This window comes from Chenopodium quinoa, unplaced genomic scaffold, assembly GCF_001683475.1.
Source record: "Chenopodium quinoa cultivar QQ74 unplaced genomic scaffold, ASM168347v1, whole genome shotgun sequence".
Taxonomy (NCBI): Eukaryota; Viridiplantae; Streptophyta; class Magnoliopsida; order Caryophyllales; family Amaranthaceae; genus Chenopodium; species Chenopodium quinoa.
In genome coordinates, this window is record NW_018743919.1 from 472037 (window position 1) to 490160 (window position 18124).

General features: G+C 36.4%; 3 protein-coding genes across 3 annotated transcripts; all 3 read left to right on the forward strand.

Annotated features, from left to right (window-relative positions):
• The first annotated feature begins 240 nt into the window (after nucleotides 1-240).
• LOC110687122 lies at nucleotides 241-11850 on the forward strand. The gene is given in 20 exon segments (XM_021863740.1): nucleotides 241-951; nucleotides 954-2003; nucleotides 2187-2294; nucleotides 2384-2559; nucleotides 2651-2861; nucleotides 2970-3207; nucleotides 3321-3468; nucleotides 3841-4148; nucleotides 4234-4243; nucleotides 4433-4476; nucleotides 4585-4654; nucleotides 4810-4832; nucleotides 6107-7042; nucleotides 8022-9289; nucleotides 9470-9613; nucleotides 9736-9914; nucleotides 10021-10231; nucleotides 10320-10557; nucleotides 10649-10796; nucleotides 10926-11850. Coding segments are annotated over 20 exon segments (6018 nt in total). The 5' UTR covers nucleotides 241-761; the 3' UTR covers nucleotides 11244-11850.
• LOC110687222 (G-type lectin S-receptor-like serine/threonine-protein kinase At1g11300) lies at nucleotides 5769-7669 on the forward strand. The gene has a single exon (XM_021863839.1). It carries the CDS (start codon nucleotides 5955-5957, stop codon nucleotides 7308-7310), a length of 1356 nt encoding a protein of 451 aa, XP_021719531.1. The 5' UTR covers nucleotides 5769-5954; the 3' UTR covers nucleotides 7311-7669.
• A 1990-nt stretch (nucleotides 11851-13840) lies between the features above and the next one.
• On the forward strand, nucleotides 13841-17333 carry LOC110687221 (G-type lectin S-receptor-like serine/threonine-protein kinase At1g11300). Its single transcript, XM_021863837.1, has 7 exons — nucleotides 13841-15311; nucleotides 15449-15559; nucleotides 15654-15829; nucleotides 15981-16191; nucleotides 16326-16563; nucleotides 16667-16814; nucleotides 16925-17333. Exons 1-7 carry the CDS (start codon nucleotides 14048-14050, stop codon nucleotides 17237-17239), a joined length of 2463 nt encoding a protein of 820 aa, XP_021719529.1. The 5' UTR covers nucleotides 13841-14047; the 3' UTR covers nucleotides 17240-17333.
• Nucleotides 17334-18124: the final 791 nt, after the last annotated feature.

Here is an 18124-nt window from a genome sequence, read left to right on the forward strand (position 1 = left end):
GAGAAAGCAACTTACATAGAAGAATCTTCTAATTCATAGTGATCATTTTGCAAAATCAGAAAAGAGACCAAGAGCTCAAAAACCCCTTTGATGAATTTAGTTTGCTCTTCATTTACATTGCTACATTACACGAAATCTTTTGGTTCTGGAACTTTTGGCTCAGGAATAATGCAACTCTCATCAAGAAACATAGTTGATTTTCGTTTTTTTTTTTTTTTTTTTTTTTTTTTTTTTTTTTTTGTGTTGTTGTTGTTGTTGTTGTTGTTGTTGTTGTTGTTGCTGCTTGTTCCTCTAAATCACGTATGATTGAAATGCAGATCACCACCATATGCTGCAAACTTTCTACTGGGACAATTGCAAGCAACGTGCAAGAGATTCAAAATGGGCAACCCAGAAAATAAGAACATAGTACTCAAATAAGGCAAGTAATTAAATTTGTGTATTTTTTGTATGCACGCCAACTGTTTGTTGATTTGCCTCACTGAGATTTGTGCAACATCAATAAAAAAAATGAAGGAAGTCCAATTATTTGAAAAGTCATCAACTTAAAATAAACCATAGAGAAAATTTGAAAACAATACTAGTGTGACACGAAGACTGTAAACTTTGCTTCTTAAGAAAGAGTTCATAGTTGCTTCAATTAGATTAGACTTTTATTGAGGAAAGACCAAAATTTTGGGTGTTATCTTAAATTAAGTAAGGCATAAAAAAAGCTCCAAATATTCTACCCTCTGAAAGTTGATTGCTTTCTACTTGATATCATGGCTTATGTCCACACCCTTGTGCTCTTGTTCTCTTGGTTTTGGGTCTTTGAGCAATTTGGTTCCGCTCAAGGAGATATTACAGCTACTCAATTTCTTAGAGATTCAGAAACACTGAAGTCTAGTAGAGGTTATTTCAAGCTAGGATTTTTCAGCACTGTTAACTCAACGAATCGCTATGTTGGAATTTGGTATGGGTAGCCAACAGGGAAAACCCACTGAGTGATTCTTCAGGGGTGCTTAAGATATCTAGGGATGGAAATCTTCAGCTTTTGGATGGACATAACAAGAGTATTTGGTCATCAAAGATAATAGATAATGCAGTAAATGCTTCTGCTGCTCAGCTTTTGGATACTGGGAACCTTGTTTTACTCTCAAATGCCACTGGGGATATCATCTGGCAGAGTTTTGACCATCCTTTAAACTCGATGTTGCCACTTATGAAGCTAACCGTTGATGAGAAGACAAAGACAAGGTCACTGCTTTCGTCTTGGAAGAGTGCTTCAGATCCATCAACTGGACGTTTCACTGCTGGTATTAATAGCAAGCTTACTGAAATTTTCATCTGGGATGGTGACCGCCCTTATTGGCGATCAGGCCCTTGGGATGGTCATGTGTTTATTGGAGTACGGTCTATGTATTACTTGGCACCAGTTAAAGGATTTCATTTTGAAGATGACAATGAAGGCACAATTAGCTTATCATTTTCTTCTATGAATGATAAAGTTACGCAACACTATGTATTAACTCATGATGGTGTGGTTCTACAAAAAGATTGGAAAGATGGTAAAGGTGATTGGAAAATGTTATGGCACACCCTAGAATCTGAGACTGAGTGTGATATATATGGAAAGTGTGGAAAATTTGGGAGCTGCAATTTACGTCGTTCACCAATTTGTAGCTGCTTGAAGGGCTTTGAACCAAGAAATCACGAAGAATGGAGTGCAGGGAATTGGATTAGTGGGTGTGTTCGAAGAACACAATTGCAGTGTGGTACGATAGGAGGGGAAGAAGATGGGTTTTTGAGGTTAAGGAATATGAAAGTGCCAGACAATGCTGAGTGGTTGCTTTCAGATGATGAACAGAATTGCAGAAGACTGTGCCTAAAGAATTGTTTGTGCTCATCTTATGCTTATTATTTGGGTTTTGGGTGTATGATCTGGAATGGAAGCTTGATTGACATACAGGATTTCTCCCCTGTTGGTGTTGATCTTTTCATTCGATTGGCTCATTCAGAACTAGGTGACCATTTCCCTTTATCTGATAGTTTTTCGTGTTCTGCTTGCTCCTATGTGATACATAGTTTATTGAAAAACCAATTGTTCAAGAGTAATAAAATTGATTTATTTTACAATGCTGAGATAAGTGGAATGTATCTAAATGAGTTTATATGGTTAATTATGTGTGCCCTTTTGCTTTAAGTAGGTGACAACAGGAAACAGAAAGTAATTATTGCAGTCATAGTGATTATGGGTACTTCTACGCTAGCCATATTCCTATACTGTTTATGGAGGTGGATGGATCAACGATATGGTGACATCTTCTGCCCTTTCACCAACTGTTTTTGTAGTCTACAATTTTTTGTCTAGCAACATTGATTTATAATGTTATTGCTTTAACAGGGAAGACATCAACAAACAATGAAGCAAAATGGAAATATTACAGGGTCGGGGCTGGAATAAGTCATAATGGTTACCATGATTTACCTTTGTTTAAATTCAAAGAGTTGATAGCTGCAACTAGCAGCTTTTCTGAAAACAACAAGCTAGGTCGAGGTGGATTTGGTCTGGTGTACAAGGTATTTTATTACTTTTACTGTAAACAATTATGTTGTAAATATATCTGTAGAGAGAACATTGGTATGAAGATTAGATGATGACCTTTTATAGGGAATTCTGGAAGATGGACAAGAGATAGCTGTGAAAAGACTCTCTACAGAATCTATGCAAGGCCCACAAGAATTTATGAATGAAGTGGTTGTAATCTCGAAACTTCAACACAGAAATCTTGTCAGATTGTTGGGCTGCTGTGTAGAAGGAGAAGAGAAACTACTGGTTTATGAATACATGCCAAATAAGAGTTTGGATGCTTTCCTCTTTGGTTTGAACCATAACTTTTGAGTATCTTAGACAAATTTATCCAATGTTTTAATCAACTTTTAGTTCTAATGGCAATAGATGTACTGTTCTGTGTATTTTCAATACTCAGATCTCTCAAATCGGGAACATTTGGACTGGTTGAAGCGCTTCAAGATAATCAAAGGGATATGTAAAGGTCTCCTTTACCTTCATAGAGATTCTAGATTAAGGATTATTCATAGAGATCTAAAAGCAAGCAACATTTTATTGGATGTCAATTTTAATCCCAAGATATCTGACTTTGGGATGGCAAGGATTTTTGAAAGCAATCAAGACCAAGGTGACACCCAAAGGATTGTAGGCACCTAGTGAGTTCCTGCCCATGTTTATTGTTACTATAAACTAAATAAAATTTGAACCTTTTTACTGATCATCGGACTAATGCATCTTTTTCTTAATTTCTTTTCTGCTCGGAATACAGTGGCTATATGTCTCCAGAGTATGCAATGGAAGGCCGATTCTCAGAGAAGTCAGATGTGTTCAGCTTTGGGGTGCTGCTACTAGAGATTGTAAGTGGAAGAAGGAACAATAGCTTTACTGACGAGGATACATGGAACCTCTTAAGTCACGTAAGATATTCTATACTGTCGATTCAACATCAATGTCAAATAATCTAGTTTTAACTTTCACCTTTATTAATGGACACGAGTCTTTAATTTTGTTGTTTAAAAGTAAATAAACTACCCCCACTTCCTGGTAATTACATACACATTGCTAATATTTTTAAAAAATTGGGGATACAGCTTGTCACGTGCTAAGCTGCTCTCTCCTTGGGAACCTTAAGAATCTTCTTTACTCACATTTAGTTTTTTTTCATTGTTTCATTCATATATTGTGGGATTCAAAATATCCGTTGTAATGACCTGGGTTACCCTGCTTTGTTCTCATCTGTAAATATTGTGCATATTGATTGTTAATCTTTATTGTTTCTATGGTTTTAGGCATGGAAATTATGGAATGAGGATGATATATTGTCATTGGTTGATCCAACAATTTCAGAGTCCACCTTCCAGTTAGAGATCTTGAGGTGCATACAAGTAGGACTATTGTCTGTGCAAGAATTTCCTGAAGATAGACCAAGCATTACCATGGTTGTTTCCATGATAGAGAGTGCAGTAATAGAGCTTCCTCGTCCAACACAACCTGGCTTTACATTAAGAAGAATTGTTTCTTTGAACGAAGCCCAACACAATGGCCGTGAATGTTTTTCAGTTAATGGTGTTTCAATTAGTTCCATTGGTGGTCGCTGACTAGCAGTTTTGAGCAGAGAGTGGTAACCTAAAGTATATATTGTGACTAGTGATAACACTTGCTGACATCTGATGTATTACCAGTTGTGATAAGGTATTCTAGCAAGCAAGGTAAAGCTAGCAAAACAAAAATAGTATTTATAGTGATAGTTATTGTTTTCTTAAAAATAGCTACAGTTGCCATAATCAATCTCATCATATATTGTGCATGGAGGTGGACATGTCAAGGAAATGGTGATTTCCATCCCTTTTTTGATTCATTGTATTGCTTGTTACGCAACAGAATCAACATAATTTATTGGCTAAGTTTTCTGATAAGATGATGCTGTAGGTGTAACAAGAGTTACAAGAATGGAGACCATTGCAAAACTCAATGACTAAATTCAGAACCAGTAAAGTTGAAGTTGGTGATTTACTAGTGTTTGGATTTTTTAGTTGGCAATTGTTGATAGACCACTTTCAGGATATTAACAAGCTTGGGCAAGGTGGTCTTGGCGCAGTGAAGGTAATTGCGAAGACTTTTTTTCCTATTTTCTTTTTTGTATGTGGGGTTTTTTTTTTTAGAAAAAGGAGGGGGGGGGGGGGAGGGCGGGGGAAGGTGTTGGGCGAGCTGATTACCAGCAAGGCTGTAACTGGAGCTCTGAAGTTATGTTTATGCAGGAAAAACAGAATATGAACAAGAGGTAGCGATTAAAAAACTTTCGGAAACATCTAGTCAAGGACTCAAGAGTTCATGACTGAAGTGTTAAATTGTTGATATTCTGAAAACTTCATCATGAAATCTTGTCAAGCTGCTGCAGACTGTGGTGCTGTATAGAAGGAGAAGAGAAAATGCTGTTGTATAAATATATATTGTACACATATTCTGAAGCACATTATCCTACATGGTAAGATGATCTTTGGTCATTAGTCTTCTTCTTTATGTGATTAATGTAACAATCTTTAAAACTCAGATCCAACATATTTTGAAAAGGTTTCCTTAATTTTGTAATTATTGTCCACAAAGTTGTGTACTGCTCAATTTTTTTTAGTTAATACAGTTCGACTCTAGCATTTTTCACATACTATCATTCGATTGTGTATGTGCCATATTTAAGATACATTTTTTTGGGTGCAATTGAGCCACTAGGACATTACATATTACAAAGGGGGGAGGAGGATTTGAACCTGCAATCTATTATACATAAGCCCCGTGTCTTTGCCATTAGACTAAGGACTCATCAGTACATACTGAAAATATTGTCAATAGTCAAATGAGATATTGTTATATTTGTCTCAAATATATAATATCAGATGTTTATAATTTTTGTTTGTCAATCATAAAAGGTATCGATGGTTGGATTTGTGCATTGACAAATAGGATAATAGAATTGTGTCAATTAAGTATAAACAAAAGAAGTATATTGCATTATTTCCATTGGGCATGGATACAATGCTTTATAATATTAATAAATGAATAAAGTTTAAAGGATATGAAGCTTCTGATTCTATATATTTGACTATGACTGGAAGGCTGTGCATAATGGCCAACTTTGTAAAAGGAAAATAGTAAGCATAGTGCTGAGTATTGAAAAGGGCGTCTCTAATATGGTTTTTGCCTCAGTGGGAGAAGTTATTAGCTTACGAAACTTCTAGTGGTAACTGGTAAGGTTAGTCAGTCAACAATGAAACAAAATTAGAAAAACAGGAATTTGCAATGCAAAAACTGAGCCCCCAATTACAAAGGGAAGACCAAAGTTCAGGCTCAAAAAGGTATCAAGGCATAAGCAAAGGTTCCTGATTGTTTGTCCTCTCTACTAAATATTATGAGTAATGTCCATATCCTCGTGCTCTTTCTCTCTTGGTTTTGGGTCTATGAGTTTGGTTCAGCTCGACGAGATATTACAACCACTCAATCTCTTAGAGACCAGGACACTCTAGAGTCTAGTAATGCCATTTTCAAGTGTGGGTTTTTCAGCCCCATTAACTCAACATATCGCTATGTTGGAATCTGGTATACTAAGGAGGTTGCTAAACAATTAAAAGTGGTATGGGTAGCGAACAGAAATAACCCTCTTAGTGATTTTTCAGGGGTGCTTAAAATTTCCGGAGATGGAAATCTTCAACTATTGGATGGAAAAAACAAAAGTATATGGTCACCAAACATATCAGGTGATAATAAGGTTAATTCTTCTGTTGCTCAACTTCTGGATTCTGGAAACTTAGTTTTATCTTCTAGCGGGAATATCATCTGGCAGAGTTTTGACCATCCTACAGACTCAATGTTGCAAAATATGTATATGTATTTTGATGAGAATTCAACCATATCACCGCTTGTTACATCTTGGAAGAGCGCTTCTGATCCATCAGATGGACGGTTTACAGTTGGTATTAATCACCGTAGGCTTTATGAAGTTTTCATCTGGGATGATGTCCGTCCTTATTGGCGCTCAGGACCTTGGAACGGTCAAGTGTTGATGGGGATACGAGCTATGTACTATTTTGCACAGGTTGATGGATTTAGTCTTGAAAATGACAATAAAGGCACAGCTAGCATATCAGTTTCTTCCACAACCAAAAGACTGACGAAATACTATGTACTTACTTATGATGGTAATTTGTTAGAAAAAGATTGGCAAGACGATAAAAGGGATTGGAAAATTGAATGGAGTTCCCTAGAATCTGAATGTGATAAATATGGAAAGTGTGGAGAATTTGGGAGTTGTAATCCGAATAGTTTGCCAATCTGTAGTTTCTTGAGGGGCTTTGAGCCAAGGAATGACCAAGAATGGAGTGCAGGGAATTGGAGTAGTGGATGTGTTCGGAGAACACCTCTGCAATGTGCGAATATAGGAGGGGAAGATGATGGGTTTTCAAGGTTAAGGAACGTTAAAGTGCCAGATAATGCCGAATGGTTGGAATCATATGATGAAGAGGATTGCAGGAGAAAGTGCCTAGGAAATTGCTCTTGTTTAGCTTATGCTTATACTTTAGGTTTTGGGTGTATGATCTGGAATGAAAGCTTGATTGACATACAGAATTTCGCTCCTGTTGGTCCTGATATTTTCATTCGGCTTGCACATTCAGAACTAGGTGATTTTCTTAATGTCTTTATCCCCTTTTGTTTTATTTTTTATGTTCTGCTAGCTCTTATTAATGATCATTTTTTTTTTCCTTATTAAATAGCTTAAGTGCTAACTCTTATTAATGATCAGTTTTTTTTATGTTCTTCTTAATGTTTTTACTCATTGGCTTTGTAAGATTGATCATGCATGCTAATGTTCCTTTGTCTACTAAGTGACACTAGTAAACGGAAGGACATAACTTTTAAATAAGGTTGTGTTGTTGGTTGAAAACTTGAAATGAGTGTTTTGTTAGTGGTCACATGCCATGCACGTGGGTGGGTAGCACTTGAAGAGGAAGTCAAAACTGGAATCCAAACTAAGGCGTCTTCTTTCAAAAAAAGTGTTAAATAGGAAGTTTCTAACAAAAGTCCTATTCTAGGTGATTTTTGTCAAGTTTGATTTTCCGAAGTGGAAAGTAATCATCACCACAGTCATAGTGATTATTGGTGCAGCACTTAAGGTACATTTCTAACATTCAATTGTCTAAGCCTGAAATTCTAACACAAGCTTTTGCCTGATTAGAATGAATGGGAAAGCACCAAAATAAAATTCAAAATTGGGTTCTCAAAGATTATAGACAAAGCTGACAAGTTGCTCTAAATCTCTAATACATGCTACAAGGCAAAAACTGAGCCACTAATTAGCATTGACTAACTTTATGAGAACGAACAGAGTCTTGGTTGATTGGATGGATGTTTTAATCATAAAACACATATGCAAGGCGTCTGAATTTTTTATTTTTTCGTTTTTTTAAAGATATTATCATAGGAGAAAATCCTCAGTGAAAATTATGGCTTTTATGCACATGTTTGTTTTGTTTCTCTATTTTATTTCTCTCTTTGAGTTTGGTATTGCTCGAAACAATATTACAACCACTCAGTTTCTTAGAGATCCTGAAACAATAGAGTCTAGTGATGACACATTCAAGTTTGGTTTTTTTAGCCCCATTAACACGACGAATCGTTATGTTGGGATATGGTATAGTAATCAGGAGTCTGACAAGCTGGAAGTGGTATGGGTAGCCAACAGGGAAAACCCAATTAATGATTCCTCTGGGGTGTTCAAAATATCAGAAGATGGAAATCTTCAACTTTTGGATGGGAAAAATGAGGTGCTTTGGTCATCAAATGTATCTCAACAGGAGAATAATTTAGTTGTTGAGCTTCTAGACACAGGAAACCTTGTCCTGCGCTCGAATGCTGGTAAGCTCATTTTCTGGCAGAGTTTTGAGCATCCCACGGATTCATTTTTGCCACTAATGAAATTTACCATTCCTGATAGTGTGAGGAACAACCAAGACCTATTTCAATCATGGAAGAGCCCTTCAGATCCATCCAGTGGTAAATTCATTGTTGGTATTAACACTCTTGTTCCTCCTCAAGTTTTTCTATGGAATGATGATCATCCTAATTGGAGAAATAGCCCGTGGAATGGAAATATATTCCTTGCAAAAGGTTCAGTTCTTAGCATTTTAACTGACAACGATGGAACAACATACTTTGGATATCCTTCGGGGGACCAGTCAACTCAACAACACTTTGTTGTGAATTATGATGGAAGTCTTGTCCAGAAAGAATGGAATACAGGCAGTAGAAAGTGGGAAGTTATATGGAGTGCTCAAGAGTTTGACTGTAATATTTATGGAAAGTGTGGAGCATTTGGGATTTGTAACTCAACAAATTCACTAATATGTGGTTGCTTGAAAGGCTTTGTGCCGAAAAACTATGAAGAATGGAGCAAAGGAAATTGGACGGATGGTTGTGTTCGGAGAACTTCACTGTTGTGTGAGACTAAAGGAGACAGAGCAGATGTGTTTTGGAAGTTGAGAAATGTGAAAGTACCAGATAATGCTGAGTGGTTTTCTGCAAATGGAGAAGATGATTGTAGGAGTCAGTGCTTAGGAAAGTGTTCATGTAATGCTTATTCTTATTTTTCAAGTATTGGGTGTATGATCTGGAATGGCAGCTTAATTGACACAAATAATTTATTTAATCAGGGCATGGATCTTTCCCTTCGCTTGGCTTATTCAGAATTAGGTGCATCTCCGTTTCTTAACCTCTTTCCCTTTGTGTTACTCTCATAGACTTGTATTGCAGGCTTGCATCATCACCAGTTGGGCATTTTATATTGATTCTCATGCTTTTCCTCTCCTCATTTTCCGGGGTGTACATGAGATTTGAATTACTAAATAATTGATCATTTTGTTCTGTTTTCAGGTAAAACTAATCAGCAGAAGCAACAACCTCAGCAAGGTAAAACTAGAAAAAGGAAAATTATTCTTTTAGTGATGGTTATTATTGGAATAACTACGGCTGCTGTCATCATGTACTGTGTATGGAGGTGGATGTGTCAAAGAAATGGTGAGTTCTCTCTCTCTTTTTTTTTCCTCACTCACTTATACTTCATAGTTCATATGGGTGATATGGCTACTTGGAAGCATTGTTTTTAGGCTGTATTTTCTGATAGGACAATTTTGTTGTAGGAGTAATGAGAATTACAAACAAGGAGACGTTATTGCAAAACTTTATGTCAAAAGGCAGAACTAGTAAAGCTGAAGTTGGAGATTTACCAGTGTTTGGATTGAAAAAGTTGGCAATTGCGACAGACAATTTTCAGGATAGTAACAAGCTTGGGCGAGGTGGTTTTGGCACCGTATACAAGGTAAATGCACTGAAGAGAAAACACATGCAGCTTTTTTTTTTTTTTTTTTCATTGTGTGAGTCGGGACCTTAACGGCTGAACTTGAAGATATAATGGTTATTTTCAGGGAAAATTTGAAGATGGACAGGAGATAGCGGTCAAAAGACTTTCAAAAGCATCTGGGCAAGGACTCGAGGAGTTTATGACAGAAGTGTTGGTTATTTCAAAACTTCAGCACAGAAATCTTGTCAAGCTGCTGGGGTGCTGTGTTGAAGGAGAAGAAAAAATGCTGGTGTACGAATTAATGCCTAATAAGAGTTTGGATGCACTTCTCTTTGGTAATTTGTGCTTATATTTATTAGAACAAAATCCTATTTGGTATTTTGTTATCTTAGTGTGGCTAATGCCACAATTGTTAAATCTCAGATCCAACATATCAGAAGATTCTGGACTGGGAGAAGCGATTGAACATCATCCTTGGCATATGCCGAGGACTTCTTTACCTTCATCGAGATTCTAGATTAAGGATTATTCACAGGGATCTTAAAGCAAGCAACATATTGTTGGATGGCAATCTCAATCCCAAAATATCAGACTTTGGCATGGCAAGGATATTTGGAGGCAACCAAGACCAAGGCGATACCAACAGGATTGTTGGCACCTAGTGAGTTCTAGTTCGTACAACCTATTTTTAACTTTTTAATTGGGTACAGAGCTAATTCATGTACTCCTACATTCTTTTGCTTTATATGCAGTGGTTATATGTCTCCAGAGTATGCAATGGAAGGCCGGTTTTCAGAAAAGTCAGATGTATTCAGCTTTGGGGTGCTACTACTGGAGGTTTTAAGTGGAAGAAGGAACAGTAGCTTCAAGGTTGAGGACTGCTTGAGCCTCTTAGGTCATGTAAGATATCTAATAACATTCCATAGCTATATTTCGGGTACCTATTACCAAGATTTCTCTGCTTGCGGCTTGCCTCCATATGAAAGGCTGCGTATTTACCATCTAAACTAATGCTTTTTATGGTTTTAGGCATGGAAATTGTGGAATGAGGACAATATTTTGTCATTGATTGATCCAACAATATCAGAAAATTCAGAATCTACCCGCCATGCAGAGATTTTGAAGTGCATACAACTAGGACTTCTATGTGTGCAAGAAGTTCCTGAAGATAGACCGAGCGTTTCCATGGTTATTTCGATGATTGAGAGTCAGGTCACAGATCTTCCTCATCCAACTCAACCTGGGTTTACACAAAGAAGGATTGCTTCTCATAATGAACCCCAACAAAACGCTCATGTATATTGTTCTGTTGACCATGCTTCGATTACTATCTTAAGTGGTCGTTGACTGCAGTTTGGGGCACTGGAGCAGCGAGTCGTGTATGCTCTGATTACTGCCCAGTCATATAGTAATTAGTTTTGCAAAAGTTATTGACAGTAAAACTTTTCTGTCATTGTTTATATGCGATTGCAACTCTTTATACAAGTATTGCTTATCAATATCATGTATACAAGCAGTTCCTGTATAGCAGTATAATGAACACTGCACACTCACAGTAGGGTCCCATACAACAAGTACGCTATGTGGCTATGCTACTCCTACAACTCACAAAAATATACACCCTTTTTTTTTTTTTTTTTTTTTTATTTTTATAGTGACATGACATACAAGTCGAGGCAAAACTTTGACTAATAATATCTTCAATAATCTATAAATATAAATTATAACAATTGAATATAATCCTCTCATTAAGAGTAATATTCAGGTTTGGAGTGATCTTTGGGTGCCGGGGACTCAGTCTCGTTTGATCATATCTCCTAGGGGCAAAGCGGACACGGAGATGAAGGTGAATGCTTTAATTGATTATGCTAGTAGCAGTTGGAATGCTGATTTGGTGACACAATATTTTCTCCCATTTGAGCGTGACTGAGTACTAAGCATCCCAATTACTGAGAGGCTCTCTTGTGACACGATTTGCTGGGACCTTGAGAAGAATGGTGAATATTCTGTAAAATCTGCATACAGGGCTCTTCTTCAGCTACAAGTTCTGCCGAGAATTAAGTTGTTTGGTTGGCGGGCCTGTCACAACGCCCTCCCTACGCGTTGTGGTATTAGCCATCGAGTTCGTGATTTAAAGGAGTATAAATTGGCTAAGGATGTCTGGAGGTGCAGTGAGTATCAACATTCCTCGAGCTTGATGAGACTGATGTATTACTACCTTGACTTTGATCATTTCACAGGTTACTATATCATTGTCAAACTAGTCCCAGTTAAGAAATTTACGAGCAGTCGAGCACTTTGATCGCACTGCATTGATTCAGCATATTGGAAGATCATTTGTGAAGCTACATTATCAAATATTAATCCCTGATCATGTTATATGACCTGAACTATCTCTAAACTGGCATGATTAGTGCGGATGTAAGAGCCATGACTTCGAGTATTTTAAAGTTGGGGGAAATTCTTCATTTGAGCAAAGATAAGCAGAAGATGTAAAAGTGCATGATGAACACGAATCACACCAGAAATGTTTGGCCTATTGTTTCTTTTCGCAATGTAAGTTTGTATGAAGTTTAATTCATTTTTATGCTATTAAGTTCAAATTTGTTTGTGCTTGAATTTGCTATTGATTATGCATAATTTGATCATTCTCGTATGTCGTACTTATATTAATATATGTTGCAAACTAATGAAGCTGTCTATCCGCCTTGGCTTATTCCTATGCTATAGCACAATAGGCATAGTTGTTTAGGTGCTGACCTCTACTTTAGTTTTTTTAGCTAGAAGTCTCGCTCATATAACTGATATCCTGATTATTTGTCATAATTTATCATAACTTTATATACTTGAGCTTCCATGATTATAAATCTTATACTTTACACCATATTAGTGTGTGACGACCTCACATAAGACTTGCTCTTATAGGATGATACTGAGATTAAAAGCCAGATGGACGACATATTATGACATGTATTGCTTAGCTCATCTTTTTTATTAGAATTTTGATTAAGGCTTTTGGAAATTCACGGTCTTCCATTCGTGGCCGTTGTGAAGAAACTCTCTTGAATTTGCCCAAAGGAAGTAGCTATGAAGGCGAAAAGAATAAGAAATGGATGGTTTTCTTAAATAACTCTAATGACCATTCACACAAGACAAGGGGGGTTTTCCTGGTCTAAAACTACTCTATTTTTAATATTGTACTGGTAGTATTTAATTTGAATACCAATTGAGACCACAATTAAATCTTATTTTATACATGTAAGTTGAAGACTAAGATTTTCAGCTACTATTCTTTTGTTCGTCATCCATTAGCCTATTATATTTAGAATATAAAAAAGTATTACTTGTTTCAATTTCATGCATGGTCAAAAAGTCAAAAATATCAATGTTTAGATCATAAAGTCAAATATTATATGGAGTACGTTGCTATTCTTACAATTACATCAAAATTTCTTTTAATATTGTATTACTACCTTGACTTCAGATTGGAAGACTTTTTTTTTGGATGCATTTTTGTAATATGTTGATTCAAACCATGCTGAATTGGTTAAATAGACAGTTTGGGTTACGTTGTTAGGATTATTCTAGATTTTATCAAGTCATGGGCTTAAATTAAGAACTTAGTCCATATTGGTGATATATAAGAACTTAGTCCATATTGAACAGTTAAATTAAGGTAAAAATGCGTAATCAATAGCCTATATGAGCTATGCCCGGACAAGAAACTTGAATTTAATACAATAGCTCATATGATTTAATATTATGATGATGAAGGTTAAAACAACAAACCTGTCAAAGTGTAAATTATTAAATTACTCAATATTGACAAAGTCTATTAACAAATTTTGTGATCCCACTATTACAATTTATGCAATTATTTACTTGTAAGACTTAGCTTGTTGGCCAAGTGTAAGAGCGAGAGGTAGAGACCAGAAAATCAAACTCGACGGGTGCTTCTAGCATTCTAGTAGTCAGACTTATGGGTTCATACATAGCCAGAGGTAAAATTAAAGGAATACGCGAAGCCTTGTGATGAATATATGTAGCCATGTACATGACAGATGAATTCATGCATGACTAACATTGGTTTTAGGAAAAAGCATTCATATTTTCTCACATATTTGTATAGATTTTGCTGTTTGTGATAATCTATGAACACGTTTCTTCTATTCCTATTTTTCTTTAATTTATTTTTTGGTTCAGTCCTAGCTAATGTTACCACTACTCAATATCTAAGAGACCCAGATGAATTAGTCTCTAGGAATTCCACTTTCAAATTTGGGTTTTTCAGCCCTGCTGATTCGACTAATCGCTATGCTGGTATATGGTACAATAAAAATGATTCTGATGTACTCGAAGTCATTTGGATAGCCAACAGAGACAGACCACTTAATAACTCTTCTGGGGTGATCAGTATATCCGAGGAAGGTGATCTTCAACTCTTGAATGGACAAAACAACACTTTTTGGTCAACAAAGATAGCAGCTAATCATGAGGTAAATAATTCAGTTGCTCAGCTTTTGGATACTGGAAACCTTGTTTTACTTTCAAATGTCAGCGGGGATGTCATCTGGCAGAGTTTTGACTATCCTACAGACACCTTGATGCTGCGAATGCAAATAATTGTTGACGAGGATACAAATACATCACGGCGGCTTAATTCTTGGAAGAGTGCTACAAATCCATCCACTGGACGCTTTAATGCTGGCATTAATCCTCGCTTGCTTTCTGAAATTTTCGTTTGGGATGGTGACCGTCCTTATTGGCGATCTGGACCTTGGAATGGTCATGTATTTATTGGAGTACCAAGTATGTATTATTTTGCTCTGATTGATGGATTTCGTCTTGATGATAACTATGAAGAAGGCACACTTGGCCTATCATTTTCGACGTCTAGCCAAAGAGTTACAGAACACTATGTTCTGACTTATGATGGAGCAGTGCTACAAAAAGAATGGGATGAAGATACAAAGAATTGGACAACCATATGGAAATCTATAGAAACTGAATGTGATGTTTATGGTAAGTGTGGGGAATTCGGGACTTGTAACTCAAATAATTCGCGTATATGTGGTTGCTTGAAGGGCTTTGAACCAAGAAATAACCAAGAATGGAGCAAAGGGAATTGGACAAGCGGTTGTGTTCGGAGAACATCTTTGGAGTGTGGGGCTATAGGATCTGAAGAAAATGGGTTTTTGAGGTTAAGGAACATGAAGGTGCCAGATAATGCTGTGATGTTGAACACAGTAAATGAAGAGCAATGCAGGAGTCAGTGCTTAGGAAATTGTTCATGCTTGGCTTATTCTTATTATTTAGGTATTGGTTGTATGGTCTGGAGGGAAAGCATGACTGACATACAGGAATTCTCCTCCCTCGGTGTCGATTTATACATTCGTTTGGCTCAAAGTGAGCTGGGTAAGTAGTCTTTTGCTCTGTGATTTTCCCCTTACATGTAGCCTTGTTCTCAGTATTTTATATTTTTTGTGCTCTGAACTTCTGTATATATTTCTTTCTTTATCTTGTTTAATGTGGATTTTTCGTCAATTTTGCAGATGAAACTGGGAGCAGATGGAAACTTATTCTTGCAATCACACTGGTTTTGGGAGTAGTTATAGTTGCTCTAGTCATGTACTATATATGGAGACGAATGAGGAGAAGAAATGGTGATATTTTATTTCTACTTATACATAATTTTTGTACCAACATATTTTGAACTTCCTGCGTTTCTTATATTTATATTTCTCTTGCTTGCTGCAGAAAGTAATGCTATCAGGAATGACACACATTCGCATAGTATCAAGTTAGAATCCGGTTTTGATGATGTGAAATTGCAAGATTTACCATTGTTTAAATTTGAAGAGTTGGTAGCCGCAACAAACAACTTTGACTTAAGAAATAAGCTTGGGCAAGGTGGTTTCGGTCCAGTGTTTAAGGTAATGTATAGTTATGTCTTTGAAGTTGGATCACTATATAACTTGACAAGGTGGTTTTTCCCTGACTTAATACAGGGTAATTATGGGGGAACAATGGGTGTATGAACAGGAAAAAGAAGTTAGATATTTATAGTTTAATGTTTCGTTTTAGGGAATATTAGAAGACGGACAAGAAATCGCTGTCAAAAGGCTTTCAAGAGAATCAGGACAAGGCCTACAAGAGTTTATGAACGAAGTGGATGTCATCTCCAAACTCCAACATAGAAACCTTGTGAAACTTCTTGGCTGTTGTGTTGATGGGGAAGAAAAAATGTTGGTTTACGAATGTATGCCTAATAAAAGTTTGGATGCATTTCTGTTTGGTAAGTTCTATATTTTATAAGTCAATGCGGCGATCTTACCCTTACTATATAAATACATAATACATCATCAAAATCCATCTAATAGCATCATAAGCTACTAATTTTACTAAATTGTTTGTATATTGTTTCATCAGATCCACGAGCACAGGAACTTCTATACTGGAAGAAGCGCTTGAATATTATTGAAGGGATTTGTCGCGGCCTTCTTTACCTGCATCGTGATTCTAGACTGAGGATTATTCACAGAGACCTTAAACCAAGCAACATTTTGTTGGATGAAGACCTCAATGCTAAGATATCAGACTTTGGCATGGCAAGGATATTTGGTGGCAAAGAAGATCAAGGAAATACCAATAGAGTTGTTGGCACCTAGTAAGTATATGAATAATATCTATGGAACTTTTTAATGAATTGTAATTTATAAAATGATTAGTATGTAAGTTACTAACTTGTTGATTATTTATAACTACTTCAGCGGTTATATGTCTCCTGAATATGCAATGGAAGGGCGCTTTTCCGAAAAATCAGACGTATACAGCTTTGGGGTGCTACTCCTAGAGATTGTTAGTGGCAGAAAGAATACTAGTTTTAATGACGACGATTCATTGAACCTCATAGGATATGTAAGCTAATCCTACAAAATCCTTTCAACTTCTATGTTTTGTATATTATTTTGAGTAATTATTGATTGATTGAACACAAGTAATTAAACAATTGTTGCTTATTGTTTTAGGCCTGGAAGTTGCGAAATGAGGATAACGTTCTTTCACTGATTGATACTACAATCAACGATCCATGCTTCCATGAGGAAATTTTGAGATGCATTGAAGTTGGATTGTTATGCGTTCAAGAACTTCCTGAAGAAAGGCCGTCGATTTCGACCGTTATTTCCATGCTTGACAGTGAAATTACAGATCTTCCACAACCAATGCAGCCTGTATTTATGCAAGGCAAAACTCAATGTCCTAGGAGATCCCCTCAGAATTATGACCAAGAAAATTGCTCTGTGAACAATGTTTCCCTAACTTCTCATTTTAGTGCTCGATAATATAATTAAACTTCCCATTTAATGTAATTATACCTTTTATTATAAGAAATTGTAATATAGCTCAACTGCAAACATGAATATAATTTGTATTCCCTCCGTCTTTAAATATTAGAATTGTCCTATGTTTCTTTTTAGTTTGTCCTTTTAAATTTGTCCTACATTATTTTTTTTTTTAATTAGGGACTATAATTTTACTCTTATAATTATTACATTTGAGCGACCGAGCCTACTATTTTTTCTCTTATCAACTTCTTTCATCAACCAAAAATAAATTTAAAAAGTGACTACACTCCTTTAGAGAGAATAAAAGGGGACAAAAAGGAGTAGTCATATACTCATATATACATGAGATCCAAAACTTATTGTGCAAATGTTTTCATTTCCTTTCATTTTATTTTGACGCTGAACTTTTTTTGGTCAAATCAGCTTTGATCAAATTTACTTCGTGTTTCGGTATGAAAACAATAGGACCTTCGACAGACCCTTTTCGGTGGGAGAAGACTGAGCTCGGTCCAAGTGGAGACTGGGCCGAGGATTTCCTGCACAGCAAACACAAGTTAACTAGCCTCAGGGGTTGTGCCGAGGAAGGCCCCTCCGATGCTAAAGTCAGTTCAATGTTCTAAGAGAGAGAAAGCTATGCAAGAGAATTTAGTGCTTGAAGCTTGTATTGAATGAATGATAATGAGGCAATTGAAGGCTTTTATACCTTGCTCAATGGATGAACTGGCCACAGGTCACATGGGCTTGCCATGCTGACTGGGCTTGACTGACTCGGCATGTACTGGAGAGTTGAACCTTGCTTTGGAATTTTGTAATCAATCATTTGGACCGGCCCAATTGGATGACTGAATTGAACCCGAACAACTTGCCTGGGTTTTAACTTGC

Coding starts and splice junctions, on each gene's coding strand:
- LOC110687221 (XM_021863837.1), top strand. CDS start 14,048: ATGAACACGTTTCTTCTATTCCTATTTTTCTTTAATTTATTTTTTGGT. Junction 15,830..15,980: donor GTTTCGGTCCAGTGTTTAAG/GTAATGTATAGT, acceptor GTTTCGTTTTAG/GGAATATTAGAAGACGGACA. Junction 16,192..16,325: donor TTTGGATGCATTTCTGTTTG/GTAAGTTCTATA, acceptor TTGTTTCATCAG/ATCCACGAGCACAGGAACTT.
- LOC110687222 (XM_021863839.1), top strand. CDS start 5,955: ATGAGTAATGTCCATATCCTCGTGCTCTTTCTCTCTTGGTTTTGGGTC.